The sequence below is a fragment of the Plectropomus leopardus genome, chromosome 3, assembly GCF_008729295.1.
Source record: "Plectropomus leopardus isolate mb chromosome 3, YSFRI_Pleo_2.0, whole genome shotgun sequence".
NCBI classification, from domain to species: Eukaryota; Metazoa; Chordata; class Actinopteri; order Perciformes; family Serranidae; genus Plectropomus; species Plectropomus leopardus.
Genome location: NC_056465.1, coordinates 33,456,442 through 33,478,496, shown reverse-complemented (window position 1 = coordinate 33,478,496; position 22,055 = coordinate 33,456,442). Strand labels below are relative to the sequence as shown.

The 22,055-nt window shown below is 39.2% G+C and overlaps 1 protein-coding gene across 1 annotated transcript in view; it reads right to left on the bottom strand.

Annotated features, from left to right (window-relative positions):
• LOC121940965 (protein WWC3-like) overlaps positions 1–22,055 on the bottom strand; it is a 45,254-nt gene that overhangs the window by 9,147 nt on the left and 14,052 nt on the right. Inside the window, 12 exon segments of the mRNA XM_042483649.1 lie at positions 762–882; positions 959–1,530; positions 1,618–1,707; positions 2,950–3,140; positions 3,142–3,199; positions 7,485–7,558; positions 8,159–8,308; positions 8,995–9,124; positions 15,026–15,105; positions 16,587–16,663; positions 17,765–17,965; positions 18,984–19,093. Of these exon segments, the coding sequence (XP_042339583.1) occupies positions 762–882; positions 959–1,530; positions 1,618–1,707; positions 2,950–3,140; positions 3,142–3,199; positions 7,485–7,558; positions 8,159–8,308; positions 8,995–9,124; positions 15,026–15,105; positions 16,587–16,663; positions 17,765–17,965; positions 18,984–19,093 (1,854 nt within the window).

Below are 22,055 nucleotides of genomic sequence, written 5' to 3'. Positions count from 1 at the left end.
TGATTTTTCTGCTTGCTGTCTTGCAGACACTGAGGTCATGTGACACTAGACAGTTTTCCATTAACCCTCAAATTGTGCAAATTGAAACTGCGAATATAAAACCTGCCTAATGGAAACTTGCAGTTCTGGATATTTTACAAAACTAGAATGGAAGCACATTTCATTTTTATAGGTCACATGATGCTGTGGCTATGTGCTTGTCGGTAGGAAGTGGCTCCCTCGGGTATGATCATAGACTGTGTATAAAGACAAAATATACATATATACAAAAGATGTTATTGCATTGCATTACTCTTCAAAACTTGAATGAAGTTGAATCCATAATTCCTCTGTAAAATCGTGGACTATCATCCTCCAGAAATCCCTCATAAAGGCCGCACTCACGTGTAAAGGGCTTGTTTTTCATTATTGCTCACATAACACGCCTCCGTCGCCTTTGATTGGAATGATGACAGCTCGCGCGGTGGCTACAATACAAATAAAGCTGCTATCGTTTTGAACATCTATCGCCGTGCTTCTTGATATCACAAGACGAGAAGTCGCATAAAATCACTCAATGGAAACTCAGTAAGTTTTGTGCGAATCTGCGATGGAAGCCCGTCTTTAGTACGATGGCATTAAATCCATTTGCACAAGAAGATACAAACACCACGACTGTCAAAGCTGTTGCAGTTTCCTCGTCTGTCACTAGAGGGCGCATTCGCTCCAGAGAGATGTGTTTAAATTCTGTGTTAGCAGTCAAAGCGTGGACCTCCTCTCACCTTCTGCCCCAGGCCTCGAACACGCCGCTGTCTGTGGCCAAAGCGTCCTCCGACACACCTGCAGAGACTCTCCGGGCCCTCCTGCCGCTTCGGTTGGCGCTGTTTCCCCTCAGAGTCACTCCTAAAGAGAAAAAAAACCTGTTAGTCATCAGGTCGTCTTCACTCTGTGGGACGATGATCAGATCTCTTTCACTTACCTGTGGAGGTGAAAGCCCCCTGCACCCCGCCGTCTCTGTGACTCTTGTTGTCCAGCTGATGGACGGCGGTGGGGCTGACCGTGTCCTCGCTGCTCAACATGGTGGTGTGCGACAGGGTTTGCGACTGCGCCCGTAGTCCCTCTAACAAGCCACGGCCCGCCTGCTCCATGTACTCCTCCGTCATCTGGGTGAGAGGGCAGTCCTGGGGGGCAGAGTGGTAGGGCGTGTCCATGGGGGAGCTGGGCGGTGACAAGGAGGAGAGCGAGGAGCGGGAGGAGAGCGAGGCCAGTGACTGCGGGGTGTCGTGGGAGCGTTTGGTTTTGCCCTGGGTCAGGGGGTCGGGAGTGAACATGGAGCAGTCTCTGGACAAGGTCTCCGGTGGCAGCAGGTAGCGTAGGTGTGGGTCGAGCGGTTCCCCAGCCCCCTCATGACGCTCGTACTGGGGGACGCCGTAGATGTCACTAAAGCTGATGGAGCTGAGGGAGCCTCGACTGGACGCCAAGGAGCCCCGACTGGAGGCGAGAGAGCCACGGCTGCTGCTGGACGACACCGTCAAAGAGCTGGCCGACAGGCTGGAGACAAAGAAGATAAGAGACATGAGAAAAGACGCAGAGACGCTCTGACGAGGAGCTTAAAGCTCGAAGGAGTGTGTGCCGCACCTCTTCAGCTGGGAGTGAAGGTACGTGGTGATGCGTGTTGCCTCCTCCAGCTGTCTCAGCAGAGCGTTCCTCTTCTCCTGCTGCAGGATCCTGTCATGAGCGTCATTGATGAGAAACAAATTCAATTAAGTTCAATAAGATAAACGAGCACTTAAAGTTCATCATACAGGACAAATTAGCACTCTTATTTACGCTTTACGATATACTCGTCTTTACGATTTTTACTGTCCTGTTGGTATACATGAAATAAACATACTGAAACTGGGACTTAAAGGAACACTTCGCCCTTAAAATACCATTTGTTTACCACTTACTCACCCAGTGTTACGCTAAATTTGTGAAGAAAACCTTTGTGGCCCAAGAGTCCAAAAACAGAGGAAATGTGCAATGAATTGAAATTATAGAGGTCCATATCTAAAAACAGCAAAACAATATCAAAACATCCATTTATAAACTCTAACACCAGGAATAATTAAAGTCTTATTTATCCAGTCGTGTGCTCAGTATTTACCGAAAAGGCCGCCCTTTTTTGATGGGAAACTGAACTGAAAGTGAAACTTGTTTATGCTCTTTTCAAAGTCAGATTCTCAAAAAAAGAAATTTTACCTCACTGAACACAAAAGCTGCTGGTCTAACGCTGCCTCCATCAGTTAGCTTGTGTCACTGTGTGACTTTGGTGAATCCAAAACAAACCCTTTAAAACACCAAAGTCACACAATAACACAAACTAATCAAGGCAGCGAAGGACCAGCAGCTCCCTTGTCAGCGAGGAAAATTAAATGAAGTTCAGTTCTGCATCAGAAAAGGCCGTGTGTTTGTGAGGTACTGAGCATACAACTGCATAAATGAGACTTGAATTATGCTGCACAACTTGTGAGAGTTTGTAAATGAGTGTTTTGATTTCGTTTTGCTGTTGTTAAACTTGGACTTCTGTGACTTCAGTTTATCAAGAATGATCTCAGTTTTTCAGTTCTTTATTCACCAGAGGCATGCCAGAAAAAACAAAGTTTTCAAAGTGCAAAACTGTAATAAAGCTACTGTATATCTGTGATGGAGAAAAATCAAAACGTTCTAAGAGTTTTATCAGTTTCAAGTTTGGATAAACAGATAAATGAAAACAGCTTTTTATTCTTTGGGTTTTCAAAACTGATTTGCATTACAAAGAATGGAGGTTACAATATAAGAAAACATTATCTCTGAAAAGGTCTGAAAGTAAAAAAAAAAAAGTGTCAAATCAAGTACAGATGTCCTACTAGAAGCCCAGTATGCAAGTGCAAAATTCCTAAATTTCACCCCCGTCTGTGCATAAGTGCAGACCGTCATCTCACTCACCTCTGATTGGCTCCCTGGCTCTGGGAGCTGTGAGCCCTCTGCACCTCCTCCTCCAGTTTGCAGCGCTCCTCCTCCAGCTGCAGCAGCGTCTCTGGAGAATGCTGCTGCTTGCTGACCAGGATGAGCTCCTGCAGGAGGGCCTCCTTCTCGCGCAGGAGCTGCATGAAGTCCCGGTCTCGGTCTGCCTCGGGCCCGCCCCGACCAGCTCTCACTGTCCAGCTGTGCTAGCTGGTGCTGTATACTCTGCACCCTGAAAGTACAGCATGAATTATGTCTTTACGCCTGGCAGCGGTTCAACCATGAATACAGCTGACACATTTATTTTCAGAGGCAGGCAAGAACATGCTGCGTCTACCTGGTTGCAAACATTTGTTTACATAAACTGTGCTGAAGCCAAATGTGCCTGAACTCTCAGCCAGCCAGGTACAAGGAGTTCATATGCCATGATCAGCAATAAAAAGCAATGAAAACTGGTTATGAAAATGTATTAAAATAGGAATTTGTCATATATTGTATTTATTTATTTTATCACGATATATTTAATGTCTCACAAAACCGAACAGACAACTGTATTATGCCAGTTTGTGACAATGCACCACATACACAACAATATGTTTACTGGCATCAGTTTTTTAAATTCATTATTATATGTAATAGTACTACCACCACTACTATTATTACTACTATTACTACTACTACTGCTAATAATAATAATAGTTATTATAATTATATTTCATTTCCAAATTATATCTTAGCTTTAAAATATATTCTTTAAATATTTTTGATTTTATTTAATTTTTTAAAAATAGTTTTTACATATACATTTATTTTGGCACTGGCACAAAACGTTATTTTTTAAAAACATGATTTATATTGAATGTATGATGCGATGGAGGTGGACATTGGCAATTACTAGCTCTGAGAGAAACATTTAAAATTTTATTTATTTGTATTATTAACTAGTCTTTATATTTATTATTTAATTTATTTACTAGCTGCGGGAGAAATGTTTTAAATTTTTATTTATTTGTATTATTAAATCATCTTTATATCTATTACTTTAATTTAATGTTTGTATTAATTTTTTTTTAATCTTTATTTTTCTTGTGTATGATGTGATTGATATAGTTACATATCGTTTCTGTTACTTGAAAATCTAATAAAGACGGTGTAAAAAACAAACATGATTTTCACTGGATAATAACTATTATTCCTAGTCATTAGGTAGTTCTTCTGACTATGCATTTTTTTTAGTAAAGTCATCTCCTGGATGGCTACTTATAAAAAGAGCTTACTGAGGGTTGACTGATTTAATGTTACCTGCAGTATTAAGTGCAGCCTCTGTGTACTCTGCACAGTGTTTATAGTAAATTCTGCTGAATCAGCTCCATGTAAGACCACATATTTGAGCTGCGACTATAATGTCAGCATTCAGCGCAGTAATTCCTACCTGAGCCACGCTGCTACATCAGCCAGCGGTCTCACAGGTGTGTGTATCACTAACACGTTTATTCAGACACAGTTAAGTGGGATCTCACAGACTGAGTCCTCGGCTCTGATGAAATAACTGTGTTTATGTGCGCTGGATTTCAGACAGAGTGACTCAGTGACAGAGCATGCAAGTTTCCACAGGTCTCTCCTCTCTCTCCCTCCCTCCCTGATGTCATGGTTGGCACTGCTGCTGCTGGGTCACCACAGCAACATGAATCTTGTAAAATAAGTGTGCACGGAGCCAGCGTAATAATAACACGGGGACTCTTGCTGCTGCAGCTATCGTCACACTGCTGCCTCTTACAGCTGCAACACACACCATTAGTGTATCAGTCGCTAGAATACACACAACAAGCAGGGACCCAGCAACCCTTATTCATTCATTTTCGTCTTTCCTAAATATGACACAATGTTGGGCTGCGGTCTTTAAAACACTTCGTGTGTGACAAGTCTGGCAGTTTTTGGCATTACTCATAAAGATCTGAAATCTTTCTCAAGCCCAAATCCACACTGCTGCTTTGTCATCACTTTCAGCAAGACATCTTATTCTATATAATCTGGAAATCTTGCTTCTCTCTGTGCATAGTTGCTTAGTTGAAGCAGTTAGAAAAGTTCATTTATACCACTCAGGGGTCTGTAAAAAAATCCTAAAAGGATGCAATCATTCCTAGACTACTACTATGATGTCTATGTACACAAGAAATATAACTTAATGCCTGTAATTTATAATCATAACTTTATAGCATCGCTGTAGAACCTTTATTTTATAAAATTTTATTTCAGCATTTTTTGCTACATGTATTTATTTATATTTGTCACTTATTATTATTATTTATAATAATTATTATTTTATCATAGTTTGTAATTTTGTTTATTTTTTGGTTTATTTATTCATTAATGTATATTCTCTGTAACATTTGGTACTGTTATAATTATTATTGTTGTTACTATTATTATTGTCAACATTATTCATTATTTATTATATTTTATTTTAGCATGTGAGTTTGCTTATTTTACATTTTTGCTTAATTTATTCATTTTTCTAATCAATATTCTTTATAATATTTGGTACGATATTTAATGTTGTTGTTGCCATCATTATGATTCATTATTTATATATATTTTCTTTCAGCATGTGAGGCTTTTGCTGCAGTTATTTTCTTAAATTCATATTCTTAATAATATTTGTTACCATTTTTTATTATCTTTTATCATTATTATCATTATTAATAATTATTATCATCATCATTCTTTTAATAATAATCACTGCAATATTATTTGATCATTATTTATTTTATTTATTACTCTTGGTGTGCTGGTCAGTCTCCTATGGGTGGGATGCAGATATTGGCATGATGTATAATGTGTAAATATTTGAAAACCCAATAAAAAAAAACTTTCAAAAACAATAAAACTAATAGCATGCAGCCTCCTGACATACCTGCTGAATTCAGAAGTGCCGCTTTTCAAAACCAACAGAAATTTCTTTCAATGTTGATTTTGCCAACGTATAATTTAACCTGCGCTAAAGGGGTGAGCTGGGATATATTTAACCAAACAGTGTGTATATTAAACCATCTTGCGGAGGAGCAGGGTGTACACCGAGGCAGGCGGTGGGCAGAGCTCTCTCTGGCTGCGCACACAAAGGCAGCACACAGTCAGCAGCAGCGTGGCCAGGGAAGAATGTGACCACCCAGCTCATTCCGCTGGCCAGACATCGCTCAGCAGCCGCGGACACCGGGCGCAAATACTATTCATAACACGCCCTCCCACTGGACGACACACAGGGCCTGAGGAACGAGAGGGGGCTGACGGAGCCTGTGAGTCAGTGCTGCATGTCGGTGTGTCATAGTACTACGACTGATAAACAACAAACAGACAGACACACTGGTTGTCTCGTCACAAATACTGAAGGAGCTCATGTTGGAAAGAAGGAGATTTTTCAAAATTCAGATAGTAAAATCCATCTGTGACAATACATCTTTGTTGTTATTATTATTATGTTATTAACAACATTTGTTTCTGTTGGAGATGATGTGGCCTTGATACTTTTAGTAGTAATAGTTTATTTGGAGAAGGTAAAATAGAATCAGGATAAATTCTGAATTTAGACGATTTGATCCACATCAGTTGATTCTAGGAAACATGTCTCTGATAACCCTTTTCCACATAAAAAAGGACACATATGAAGGTTTTTTAACTGCGGGAAACCTTCTAAAATTAGGCAATAGACTCCTTGCCTATAGCCAGTAGACCAGAGGGGCGTACGCAGCTCTGCAGCAGACCAGTTTGCCTTTGTGTTTCTTTTTACTGGTGTGTCACATTTGACATCACAAATACACAAAAAAAGGGTAAGTAAATGGTAGAAAGCATTATCTGCTACTTGTAGAGTGCTGCAGAGATGACAGTTATTTCTAAGCCAACTCGCAGGATCGCGTCTCCATGATTCCCTCATCAAAAAGCAGGTGGGATTTTTCCATTGGATTTTGGATTAAAATAAGCTCTGCGGCAAACACATGTTATTATACTAACATGTTTTGTTCAGCAAGATAATATTCACAAATTAACACAGTTTTAATGATTTTTAAAGCCTTCATGCAATCGGCCGAGATAAAAAGCTAACATTAGGCTTCACAAACTACACCCCAGTCACATGACTGGGGTGTAGTTCGCCACCAAAACCTGGTTGTAAAGCTACGTCTGGTGCAGTTCAACGTAATGACGTCCTGTACTCTCATTCAGCCGCTTGTTAGCAACCGCCTTTTTAAAAGCAGGACTGCAACTACGGAGGGAAATGTAGTTAAAAAGATGGTTTTCTGTTATATTGCACCTAGCGAGGTGAACATTGTAATACTGTAAATATTTAATTGGATAATTTTGGGTGGATATGAAAGTATATATCTGCCTTCTACCTTGTTAATATAACTGACTTTGTTATATTAATGTTTTTTTGTATTGTAAAGTTGTGAGAGAGACTCCCTGTCAAAGAAGTACTTTTGATAAATGCTTGAAATTTTAAAAAGACAGACATTAGGCCTACTTACTTTTTCTTGGCTTCCTCATACTGCCAGTTAAGTTTCACTTTGTCCACTAAATGTGAGGAATCTTGGGAACCATACTGGAAAAAAAAGAGAAATAAAATCATTAAAAGTCAAAGCAGTTTCCATAAGAAATAGTGGAAGAAATGTGGTTTAATCATAACCATTACTCATTTCAGATGTATGAAGGGAGTGTAGGGAGCTTCCTGCTGCTTATCTGGTCATCAGTTTAAGCAGCTGATCATTCTTCTTTTAGGGCAGAGGGTTTTTAAAGTCTTACGCCATCCCCAATCAGTTAGTTAGCTGTGGATTGCAACTTCAGCTTGGTATTTTTAGCCTAGATCTTTTTTCTTTTTGGAATATTGGCGCCATTAAAAATATACCAAATTATCTATGAGCAGCTGCTGTTTGCAATGTTCCCGTGGAAGTAGAGACGACTATCACTGGATTATTTTAGACTTGAAGAAAACTTGATTAATCTCAGGCAAATTCTGCAGTCATAAAAAGGGATTTATGGACATTTAATGGAAGAAGAATAGGTCATGCTGAATCTAAAAATGTGTGCATTAACAGGAGTACATATTCTGACTCGTCTCTCCCCTCCGTTCACCTCTTCAACTCCCCCTCAGAGTTTAAAATCTGTTTAAGGTGAGACAGGGAGGAGTATCAGTATCTCCTACCTCTCCCATGATGTCAGTCTGACAGCCTGTGTCGCAATACTGCTGCAGATTGCACGAGTCACCAACGGTTCCAGTGCTGTTCGCCACATCGCCTGTCGAGTCATGGATGGACAAGCTGTTTTGGAAGTTCACCGTCAGCTTCGCCAGGCACTGTAGGATCAGAGAATATCATTACTACTCTAATTTAATAAGGGTTTTTTTTACATCTATTGCACGTCTGTCCATCCTGGAAGAAGGGTCCCTACTCAAGGGCTCTTCCTGAGGTTTCTACCATTTTTTCCCCGTTATAGGTTTTTTTGGGGCGGAGTTTTTCCTTTGTTGATGTGAGGGTCTACGGACAGAAGGATGTCGTACACTGTAAAGCCCTCTGAGGCAAATTGTGATTTGTAATAATGGATTTTAGTAATAAATCGACTTGAATTGCATTAATGAACCAAAATATGACAATTATTTCGATAACAAATAAAACAACAAAGCGGGTCAAAAAATGCAGCATTAAAAGATCAAAATCCCATTTTTGAAAGCAGGATTTTAACATTTAAAGTGTGTCATCTGCCTCCAGTTTGTGTGCATAAATAGACGGTGACATTCCAGGAAATGCCTTTGCAAATGTGTCCTGACAATCGCACTGACTCATCGTCTATTATTCATTATATAGATTACTCCATTACATTTTTTTTTTGCTTCGCTGACAAAATCGCGGTCGGTGACTCAGATGTCTGGAAATGTGTTTTATTAAAAGACAATGATGGGAAGCAGAAGAACAGTGAAGGTTATCAGACACTAGAGGTCAGCAGAGAATATACCACAGACGTTTGTTTCAGCAGTAAAGATACCTGGATGAGGTCCTGCCTCTCCTTCTCGCCTGTGCTGATGGCCTTCTTGATGCTCCGCAGCTCGTTGAAGATGGCCTGAGCCTCGTCCAGCTTGTAGTTTGTCTGACTGCAGGACATCTTCCTGTCGATCCTGTGACACAAACACACTCGTTAAGGCGTCTGCTCGGGCGCTGAGTGTTAAAAGCCCAGATGTTAGAGCGGTTTCATGTTCTTTTGTTTGGTGCCGGAGGCTGGATTTGTGATAAACCTCTCAGTCTTTCAGTGTTTACAGAGAATAATGGAACTCGTCCTTTTGGAAGCTTTAGTATAATCAGGCTTCAGACGGCTCTGTGAAGACAAAAGACTGTGTACTTTAAGTTTAAACAGAAAAAGACATGTAGAAGCTTGATCTATATGTCTCAACTTCATGTCAATCAGCAGATAAAAAGTCTGACTAGCTGTATTTTAGGCCTTTTGTAACATTATTGCTATCAAAGTCAAGACTCAAAATTTAAAAATGGTGGCACATGGTTTGTACAGACTGGCAAGTCAAAATCAAGGAATTTCAAGTACTTTTTCCAGCACTCATTTCTATTTTCAAGGATGACACTGTTTTCCCCACAACCATCAGTTGTAAGAGAATTGTGCAAATTTGTAAATGCAGCAAACATAATATCAGGAACTATAATTATCCTATTAACTATCTTAATTACTGTCTATTGTTCTGTTCTTCTCTTAATAATATACAAGTACTTCTTCAAGGATCAGATCAAAAAGTGTCTGATTTTCCAGGGCTTAAATTTCTGAGTGTCCAATTTAAATATATCAAGCACTTCAAGTACCTTGAACAAACCCTGATAGTAAAACTGAATGCATGGATTAATTATATTACTTGTTAATCCTTCGAGACCTGGACAAATTGGCTTGATTTTTTTTAAATCACGGGAAGAAGGCAATGAGCAAATTATTAGAAATGAACCACAAAATTTGCAAGAAATTAGTAAAAAGTGCAAGAAAATTACCTGAAAATTAGCAAAAAAGAATAAACAAAAAAATTGAGAAAATAAAAAGAAAACAAAGAAAAAAAGAGGAACTGACCCGAAAAAAAAGCTTAAAATATGATTCTGTGAAATAATTTTAATTGAATATATAATTATGTAAGTATGAAATACAGTATCCCAGGCATTTTTTCTTAGCTTCTAAAAAATATTTTTCTAAATACACAAATTTGGAATATGTGGGACATTTAAAGCCAAGTTGCTCGTTGCCTTTTTTATTTTGAAAGAAAAAACAAATTTGCTAAGAGTTCACAGGTTTTAGTTATTAAGACCTTAAACAAATTTAAAGCTTTTTAAAGATCTGTAGGAATCGTGCGCGCCACACCACAAAAACTGCTCAGGAATGGCCGGAGGAACGTGACAAAGAGCTCAAGGCATCTACCTGTCCTCCAAATTTCCCAGATCCCAATCTGATCGAGCATCTGTGGGTCGTGCTGGTACTCCACCTCAAAACTGATAGGAATCAAAGGATCTGCCGCCAACACCCTGATGCAAAACACCACAGGACAGCCTCCACACGTCCTGTGTCAACGCCATGACAGGTCAGAGACAAGTCCAGTCCAAAGCGGCCCCACTGTGGATTAGACTTGGCTCTGGAGTGCCAGCACGTCCCAAAATACTCGACTTGATCGGGATCCCCTCTTAAGACTTTCTTTTACAGGAAAGCATTTATGAATATTCAATATTTGGCTGCTGCTAGGTTTTATCATCCCTCCGCGACCGTTGTACGCCACTTTATACATTTTTCCAGTATTAATTATAATATGATCACTGTGTTGTTGTTGTGCACTTTATTTTATTTTATTTCTTACTGTTTCCTTGATTTTTATCTGTTGCTTGTCGGCACTTTGTAAACTTGTAAACAAGTGCTATATAATTTTTTTTATCATTCTTATTTGTTATGTTCCTTGGGCCATTTCAGCATAGTTGGGGTTTTGTTTTTTTTGTGGATTTTTTTGTTTTTGTGTCCTCCTCAGACCATCGCAGAATGTCGTCGTAATCAGGGGACATAACTGGTCTGTAACAGCATTTGGGTGGGCGGTGCGTGCCAAGTGGTATCCATTTGAAAAATGTGATTACTGTATATGTTGAATGAATACTGACATCTAAAATTAATGCTCAGTTAGTCATGCCCATTTGAACTTTAAGTGCAAGTGTCATTAGAGATAAGATGTGTGGGACGGAGGAAGAGGAGCACTGATGAAAAATGTGTCAAAGGACAAAAATCCGATCATGTGTTAGTAAGCGCTTTGTTAAAATGTTATTTAGTAATATTCTGAGGAAAAAAAGTGGTAGTGGGGAAAATATGCATAATTATTGTTGATTCTGGGGGGAAAAAAACAAAAACATGGCATCTGAATGTTAAAAATGTGCCGTTTTTTTACACTGAATACACGGTCACCTTGCACAAGTATCCAGTGGAATGAAGTGGCGTCAGATGAAGATGAAGTCACTCCTCATTCACTTATTAGCAACAGGGTGGTGCTTTATATTGGAAAACAGTCAGTGGAAAATAAGTTGCTAAAAATCATCAGATCAACATCTGAAGTATTTTTGTGTGGGAGGTAACATTCAAGTGTTTATTTTAGACTGACTGTGGTCGGTTATGAAATACTGACACTGCATGTGACGGGCCGGTGTAAATGATAACCTCTGTTTGTTTCCACATCCTGAGATATTGTTTCACACTTTGAAGTGCTGCTTTCAAAGGCTCGCTCGTTTGGGGAAATCTCAGCTACAACACTCGAGACCCTTGATATTTCAAGTTAAAACTGTTTAAGTTTTGGTTTAAGTATGTATGTTTTGGTGTCAAATCACTATTTTCTCAAGCCCTTATAAAAACGTTTTCTAATGTGACCTGATGTTGCTTCATAAAACCCAGCCTCACCTGCCTCATAAAAACATAGAAAAATAGGGTCCAGGCTGAAACATACCTTTAAACTCTAGTTTTTTTAATTTGTTTGAAGTTCAGAAAGCCTAATGGCAACTCTTCAGCTTGATACCAAATGCTTTTTTTTTTAACTGATTTTTTTTGTTTTGTTTTCCCCTCAGCGTAAAAGGATGTGACGTTTTGTCGGCGTTACCACAAATCCTGACTTTATCTACACAGTGATTATGGTTAAGTACCTAACGTGACTCTTTGAGTCATTATTATTATTATCAGCGATTGCCACTCTGACATACACCTCTGCTTTTTGATAACAGCTGAATCATGTTTTCCATTTGAAAAACTCTATAAAAATGCAGAAGAAATCAGTCAAGTTAACCCTTTGAAAGCTGGATTTTCACAAGTTTTCTCTTCCTGTTGCATTCAGACACCTTTCACAAGTATTTAGACCTTTGAGACCTGGGAAAAATTGGTTTCATTTCAAAAACATGGCTGAAAATGCAATGAGCAACTAGGTTAGAAACTAGGTTTTTTAAAAAGGGAGACAATGAAAATTATTATTATTATTATTTTTAAACTCCACTCTTATAGTATAATAATTGTAATTATTATAATTATATATTTATATTTATGTCAGAAAAAAACCCCATTTTATTTTATTTTTATTTATTGATTTATTTTTACTTTGTTGTCAGCCCTTTTTTGGGCCATGTTCTTTTTTTATAAACTATTTTTCTTTTTTTTTTTGCTTATTTTCAGGTAATTTTCTTTCAACATCTTACTAATTTCTTGCAAATTTTTGGGCCATGTCTTGTTAAGTTGCTCGTCACATTCTCCCCATGTCTTTAAAAGGATCCAAACCAATTCGCTCTCGTTTCAAAGGGTTAAGAGACTATTTGATTAATGTCTCCAGAATTACTGCAGACATATGATGAGCAAACGAATCTGCTCTCCTGCTTTGAAGTGAATCGCCTTGTGTTCTCCAGTGCGAGGAGGGGGTTTTGGTTTGTTGGTTGGAGGAGCGCGCCACGGTGCCTCCTCCATCGCTGGGCCTGGCACGTGGCCCCCGCTCTCACCACAGCCCGCTTCCTTCACTCTCCTTCAACAGCAGGTACTGTTCATCCACCCGACCCTGCCTCTTCCTCCCAAAACAGGCTCTGCTTTGTTCCCCCCACCCCCCATTGGCAGTGCCTGGGAGTTTATATGCTTAGCAAAAAAAAAGGCACTACCCACCCCTCAGTGCCTGCCTGTAGTGAACCCCCCAGCCTGAGTACTGTAGAGAAATATGTTCACATTCTGTTGACCACCTGTATGTTTCAGCTGGACTGAACGCCCTTTGAAATAAGAAAACATCAGTTTTCTTTTGCTGCATTCAGATGCCTTTCGCAAGCATTTAAACCTTTGAAACTTGAGCAAATTGGTTTCATTTCTTGTGAAAACATGACTAAAAAGACAATGAGCAACTTGGCAAGAGGTGTCCCACAAACTGCAAAAAAAGAAAGAAATAAATGACGTGAAAATGTGTTTTTTAAAAACAAAGATAGAGATTGAGGAGAGAGATAATTAATATTAAATTATTTAAAAAACAGGGAAAACTATATTTACAAGTGTTATTTTAATTATTATTTAGCTTTTATCTATATAATATTATTATTATTATTATTATTATCATTACTACTACTTTTTTTTTTAAACCACTTTTGCTTGTTTTGTTTTTTAAACTTTTTTCTTTTTTTGCACAATTTTAGGTAATGTTTTTGTAACTCACAACTTTTAACTGCTTCCTGTGTTTTTGAAAGAAATCAGCCAATTTGCTCAGGTTTCAAAGAGTTAAAACCACCAATGTGGTGCACACAGAGTTAGGTCTGCACAGTGAAAATGGGCAGTGTCTGAAAAATTCGCAAAATTTGTCAAGATAAGGAAGACTACAGATGAGCAGAAAAGATACACCAAACTGTCCAAAAGAGATAAACTCCTGACTCCGACTCCTGAATTCTTTAGTGGAGAAGTGACGACGAGCGGAGGCGCTTCTACGTCAGAGGCTGTTTTGTCTGCTTTATCTGATGCGACATGGCACAGAGAACAATTAGCTATATTGCTGACAACAGCTGAGACTGGGGAAAACAACAGCCGCAGGGTCCCTGCCGGCCTCAACCCTACTGGGCAACCCAGAAGAAACAATAGGAAGCACACACACACACACACACACACACACACGGACAAACAAAGACACAAACACACATACGAGCAAAACTCAAGAGGAGGATGCGTCCATGTTTTCTGCAAGCTGTGTATTCTCCTGGCTATTCTGGGAATCACTCGAGTCGTGTATTATCTAAGAGATAAGGGACTCTTTGCCAGGACTCAGGAAGTGCTGAGGAATTTGCTGCCAGATATCTCTGTGTTTTTGAAACTGCTCTGGAGCCCACACCTCCTCCTCCTCCTCCCCTCTCCCTCCCCTCTCCATGGAGCAACTTCCTCTCCAGGCTGAGCCTTGGCTCCCTGCACTCCACTGGTGCATCCTCTTCCTGAGGTGGAGTCCCCTTTTCCATCAAAAAACTCCCTCCATTTGCCTTTTTCTCAAACGCTCTCTCTCTCTCTCTCTCTCGTTTTTTTTTCTCCCCCCTCCGAGAGGCGGAGCCTCTAATTCTAACATGAAATTTGGAACAGCTCAGAAATGTTCCCAGCACAAAAGACGCTATGTGTCTGAACACAAACTAAAGGAAAATAGGAAACTTTTCTAAAATAGGAGGGTGTTATTCTATGAAAATCCTCTCATTTTCTATATGGGTCAGAAGAGCTTTTTGCCTTCAAATCTCATCATTTGTCCACTTTGATTAACTAAATTATGTCTCATAATGTGATCAAACTGCGTCTGTGAGCCTTGTGAAAGAGATGCAGAAGTGAAAAAGGGATATTTAAAATAGAAAAAACGTGGAGAGTGAAAAGAGTCAAAGCAGAGAGAGACAGAGACTGGACGCCGAGGGTGAAAGGGGATAAAAAAAGGGAAAAGGCGGCTGGGTGGGGAGCAGAGTGCTGTAGGAAGGAGAAGGGTGGTCATGGGAGGAAGGGTGGGCCTGGGACACAGAGGCAGAGGAACACTCACTCCTGCAGGGTCTCCACTCCCATTTCCTTATACTGCAGCTCCTGCTTCACCTGGGCCAGCTCCTGCTTCAGTCTGGACAGCTGCGGACAGAGACAGAGAGCGCCGGGTTACCGAGGCGCACAATGGGCTTCTCTCACCACCAACACCAGCTCAAACTGCTTAGTCATGATTATTCACATACAGGAATGCTCCGCTATGTTTACACAGAGACACACACACACACACACACACACACACACACACACACACACACACACACACACACACACACACACAGCGGTTCACACACCCTGAGGAGTTCTCTGCTGATAAAATACGTCTGATTCAGTTTCTATCTGTGACTGCAGTCTGTAATAATTCGATAAATCAAATTTAAAGGGGCACAAAGTGGCAGAGGAAGTACTCTGATCTTTTTCTTAACCCTTTGGAACCTGCGGAAATTGGCCAGATTCTTTTCGAGAACACAAGAGGAAGGCAATGAGCAACTTTACGAGAAATGATCCAAAATATTGTGAAGAAATTAAAGTGACGAGTGCCCAGTGGCTCAGCTGGTATAAAGAGGATACATGCTGTCTATGTCGCTTGATTTAAACCTCAGGCCTTTGCTGCGTGTCATCGCCTCTCTCTCCCCCTTTAACGCTTAAACTGTCCTATCAATTTCAGGCAAAAAGCCCAGAAAAAAAAAGTTACAAGGTAATTATCCAAAAGACAGTAAAAGTAAAAGTAGAAGTAAAAAAAAAAAAATAGGATCTACCATTTTTGAAACAAAAAAGTTCATTTGTGGGTAAATAAACAGAATTTAAACAGACAGAAAGGAAAGCATTTATATATAAAGTGACGCTAGAATCACAAAAATAAAGGAAATATGACCACAAAATCAGAGGAAAGGGATGAATAAGCACAATCTCAGCCTGTGAACCGTATCAGCTGGCTTCTGAAACGCTCACACGGGGAGGATATAGTTGCACGAACTGGGAACAAAACAAGGTGACAGGCATTAACGAGTTTTACAAGAATTATTCTGAGACAATGATTGTGTTCAAACCACTAAAACTTAGCTGTCTACTTCAAATTACGCTGATTTGTGGGCGTTGGTGTCGAATGATGAGTCAATAAGGAATGTATAATGACGTGAAATAATAACGATATGGTAATGATTGTATTGTATTGTAACACTGTAACATACTGTGCCATACAACACGCAAAAAATACTCTCAACCATGAATGTGCAACAACCTTTGCTGATAACTTTTCCAGTTCTGTTTTTTTACAGAAACATTAAAATTAAGCCCCACTCATGTTTTCAGTTCAACACTGGTGTTACATGTCTGATCCAGGAAACACCCTCACCCATGTGACTGATCTCAGAGAAATGTCCGACTTGGCCCCGTGAGTCAGTGACCTAGCCTCTGCCTGACCCTTTGATGATGATCTCATCCTCATCCTCTCGAGGCCCCGTGCTACAGCCACAGTATCCTGTAGGGGCCACACCCCAACCCCTTTTCTCTGCCCAGAAGGGCCCCTCGCTTCAGCCCATTGTTCGCCTCCGATAATGACTTACCCGCTCTCGTCGACAAGCTATTTCCACTTTTATTTGGTCGGGGTCGTATTTCGCGTTTGAGGACGAGCCGGAGAGCGCTGCAGACACAGAAAAAGAAAGGACGGAGAGGGATCACACGTTAGTTGATAGTGAGTAAGAGTTGAAGGGGGATCCGGTGTCGTCTCCTTTGCTCTCTGTGGACGCCCCCTGGACACTTTGTGTGACAGCTGGCTGGAGTCGGAGGGTAAACCGGGTGGAGGTGATTAAAAAAGGAGGGTGGGGTGCACAAAGGATTTGGATCTTATTGATCTGCACCCCCACCGGCCCCGAAAAGGACATCAACAATATAGCATATCAAAGCCAGATAACAGGGTCAGCTGAGGTCGTCATGGAGACCTCCAGTTCACACCTCACTCATACATTAATTCCTTTATTTCCATGAATGCTCAGTCAGTACGTCTACATGCACAGTTAACCTGAGCTACGTTTACATGCACAGTTAAGCTGAGCTACATTCATAGCTCGATTAAGCCATTTAACTGGATGACTGTCCTTGTCCCAGTATACAATCACCCGGGAGAGAATCGATTTTATTGACAGAAGTATGTCCGACTCCTCCATAGCAGGTGGTAATAGGCCCTCTTTCAGCTAGCTGCAATAAAACTATATTATTTATCTATGCTATGGACTGAGTCACAGTCACAGCTGTTTATTTACAATAACTTCTGGGAAGAAAACCGCTGCGTCACATGAGCAAAATCTGCCTTCATTTATTAGTTTTAAGCCACTTTAAAAAAATCAATATTAATGTGAATGTAAGCTATATTAAGAATTTTTTCGCAGCTTTACCTTACTGTAAAACAGCCCTTACCGACAGGGATTTGACGCCATTGTTTCAAAAATACCTGACTCCACTGAGAAAACACACACTTGTAACCTCAAAGAATGCCGGGACAGCAACAAAAAGATCGCGCAGAAAGCCGAGTCCAGTTAAAGTGCGACTGAGGTGTTTACATGACATAATAGCTCGACCTCCAGTCAGATCATCCGGGTTCGTTAGTCCGATTTTGAGAAATTTGATTAAGTCCGATTTCAGTCAGACTAACATGTTTACATCCAGTTTTAGTTGAACTGACACAATAATTCGACTTTTCCTAACATCACGTAAACATGCTGAGTGTGATGTTAGTGTGTCTTACTGCTGGTGATGGAGCGGTTGTCCTCAGAGAGCTCGTGGAAGAGCAACATTTCCTGCTGAGCCAGCTCCAGTCGCTGCTGCTTGACCAGGTACATCTCCTTCTTGGCTTTGAGGGCCTCCTGGGCCACAACAAGGTACTCCTTCAGCATGCGCTCCTGCTCCTGCCGCCATTGAGTCCGCGGGTTCTCAATCTGGGTCGTCTCTGACAGTCAGACACAAGAGACAAATCAGCAAATAATCTATCATTACAAAGATGAATCAAAGAGTGTGTAAGTGCATTTTGAAGCGTAGATGCCTGACTGTTTTCCTTCACAAAGTATGTTGCAAATTCGTGGACTAATATCAGAAATTGGCTAAAGCCGCTCGACATTTATTTTAAACTGCTACTACTAACAACATATAATTATGTTGAGGGCTCTGGATGAAAACAACCACAACATTATAAATGCAAATATTCTGTTAGGTAAAATATATACTTTTGCTCAACAAGAGCAAATCTGAATCTAACTTTCCTAATAAAAATCAAAAAATCAAAAAATAAATTGCAAAGCAAATTTTCTTTGTAAAAAAATACATGCTACAAATCATTGTTCCAGGGAAAAACCGGATTTAAAAAAGTTTAAATACACAAATACACGCTGCCTGTTGAATGTGTTTTGCAGTTTGTAAATGTAACAGTAGTCAGTATAATTATTTGAATAACATACTGGACCCTGTTCATTTGATTTTGACATTTTTTATTTGTTTTGTTTTTTATTCTATTTTGTCTAATAGTTGATGTTTCTTCCCTGTTTTTAAAATATTATATTGTCAAACTATAATTTTTTTGTTGCAAAGATTGCTTTTTTTTTTAAAAACAGATGCTCAAGTTATATTGCAATCGCAATTCCGAAAATATATCAGTCTTGCATTGTGCATTTGAAAATATTATTCAAAAAGTAAAAGTAAAAAGATACCTAAAACAAAATAAAAGAGGCAAAAAAACACTAATCAAAGGGATACTAAGACTTAAATTTATATACAGAGAAGATGTACTTTTAATACTTGCCTGTATTTAATTTTTAAAAAGGAGCAAATAATCCCATGACATGGTGCGATAACATTTCATCAGAAACATAAGAAGGTCCTGTGGACACTGTACTGACATTAAAACTGTGTCCCTCCAGTGTATTATGCAGTGAAATCTGTATATTTTTTAAGTGTTTAGAGACGAAACTCACTGTTGATGTGGTCGATGTAGTAAACTCCCACTTGCTGGTCGTAAACTTCCTCCCACCCGAGAGGAAGTTCATCTCCAACACAGTCGGCAAACGTCAGTGGTTTGGTGATCCTGAAATGATTTAAAATCCATTCAGGCGAAAATGTGAACCAGAGGAAAGTTCATTCTTATCAGCTGAATAATAACATCATGTTAGTATTTGCTTTCACAGGATTAGTATGTCCATCATAAATAAAAATAAGAATACTGATAATAAATGCACACAGGGGCACTGCAGTATCCAAATGAAACTTTTAACACCTTATTTCGGTTTGCTGCCTAATTCTAATGATAATGTCATTTTAAATAAATCTGTTTCTGTCTTCCACATTATGTCATTTTTCCTGTTAATGTTAACTGGCCAACAGGCTGCTTTGCTTCATTTGTAATGTTTATAAAAGATGTTTTCAATGGTAATCGAGGGGAAAGACACAGAAAGTAAATATTCATTCTCTCCCCCACCATCCTCACCCTCTGCTGCAAAACTGCATCTTGTAGCCGTCTTGAATTAGAGCCGTTGAACTGTTCGAGATGCATCAGAGTTCAACGATCATCCACGGTAACAATTTAAAAAATCTCCCCATTAAGACTATTTGTATGCAAAACTTAGACCAATCCACAGCACTCACAAAACAATGAATGAGGTATGAAGTTATGAATATGAGTAATGCATGTTTATGTCTTGCTATGATGGACTTAAGTTATGCATGTCATGGTGGTCACGTTGTTCCTAGTAGCTTTCATTTACTTTTAGTAGTTGCGCACTGATAACATTATTTTATAACACGAGTTGCCGACTTGATGTCATAAATGCGTAAACATGGCGGGCAAAAGTCAATGTTTGGTCAATGGTAAAAAACTTTCTTTAAAAATTAATGTATTAAATATCAAGTTTTGATCACAAGTGTGATAAGGTATTAATGTTAATTGTTTTCCATATAGAATGACCTAGAATAAATATAAAAATATAAAATAAATAAAACCAATAAAATAAATATAAATATAATATAAATAATATGATATAAAATTATATATATATACATATAAAAATATACTATATAATTCCCTATATAAAATATAATATATTCTAACCTATATAAAAAAAAATACATATAAAAATATAAATAAACTAGAAACAGCTATGAACCTCTTGTTTAAATGCTATTAGCATAAAAATGCAACCCATTTTTTTTTAGCTTCCATGTTGTTCCCGCTTTACTACCTCAAAGCACATGAATACAACAAAGTCAGAAAAACGACTTCCTAACTGAAACTTTCCAACATCACATGAATGCTGCATCAATGCCAAAGCGTATCGATTTATGAAGCCGTGTGTGGATGTGGGCCCCATCAGCACGCACCGTGTCAGGCTACAGCAGCGACTATGACGGGGCAGAACTAATGACATCAGGCTGCTACATCGCTAACTCCCCTAATCTACACACATCAGCGAGCTGCGAACCAGCGGCTCTGATGACAGCACAACACACAGTTACTGTCTGATTACCATCAATCAGCGCAGACAAAAGGGGCTCCGGTGACAGTGACCCCGTCCACCACAGCGCGCTCACAATGCAGGCGGTGCACGGGGCCTGATTCTGGAGAGGTATGCATACAATGAAGGGACGGCCGGAGAGGGTAGCTGAGGCATTCTGCACCACATTCCTCAGGAGGCAGACACAGCAGCTCTCTCTGCACTCTTCACCAGATCTTCACTTCAGTTTGTTTGCAAAGACGTTTTTTTTTTTTGCCTCCAGCACTGACACACGCTGATCAGTCAAACCAGTAGGATACAAAAGTGCTACAGCTTTCTCAAAAAACACTCAATAAAGCTTTTATTAGAGTGGCATACCAGCAATACCTAAAAATACATTAGCTGCACTTGTTAATCGTCCCCTCAGCGCCTTCGCAGTGTTCTCATGCTAATAATAAATTGTCAAATGTGTGCTTTTTGGCACGTGCTTCGCTATTTGGGTGCACTGAAAACAAGCCCAGCTGATGATGAATCACATGGGCTTGTCAAAAAACTTCGACAATGCTTCAAATTCAATGAACTCCCTTTGCATTTCACACATTTTTGGGAAATTCTGCAGGCTGCATCATCGATGTGCGGCTTTGCATTTTGACGATAAGTCAAAATTACTGTTTAACAACCCTCACTGAGATATTGACTTTTAGCGATCAACGTGATTTTAACATGATATGGCAACATCTTAAGATAAAGATATCACTATTTTGGAACTGCAACTAGCAATTATTTTTTATCATCAGTTAATGTGACGATTATTTTATGAATGAATTAATTAACTATTTGGTGTTTTTTAATGTATTTTATTATTGTTTTCTAATTATCATTATTATTATTATTATTATATTTTTATTTATTTTTTCCAATTTTATTTATGTTCTCTGTATATCATGGAAGCATTCTTATTGTACTTTACTGATGCTATGCCTGCATGATCTTATTTTCTTTATTATTATTATTATTTTATTGTAGTATACTTTATTTGCTTTTGTAATTTATTTTGAGGTGAGATTCTCTTATAAGCCTCGAGTGGTTTTCAGTATCTCACCTGCACAATCTCCTTCTGTTATGTTGATGTTTTTGCTGTTTTGTTTTTTTTACTGTGCGAATAAAAAAAACAAATAAAATAAAATATAAATGCCACAAAATAGTGAGAAAAAAAATTCAGAGAGAACCTAAGGTGATTCGAACAACTAGACATTACAGTGGTGACAGTCTGCAGAAATTTGTGCATGCAGCCGAACACGCGGACAAGGCAAACACACGCACACTCCCCACCTGCTCCTCCTCTTTTAGTGTTTGCTAAAGGTAAACAAATGTCCAGACACTAAATGCACTCGTAAATACTTAAAAAAACACTCAGACGAGGCAGTTGGGTTTTATGTAAATAGACTGAAGGAGGAGCAAGAATCACAAACGCTACAAAGACGAAACAATACAAAGTACAAAATATAGACACATTCAGTGGTATATTTTGGACTGAGAAAACAGGGGGAAGACCACAAG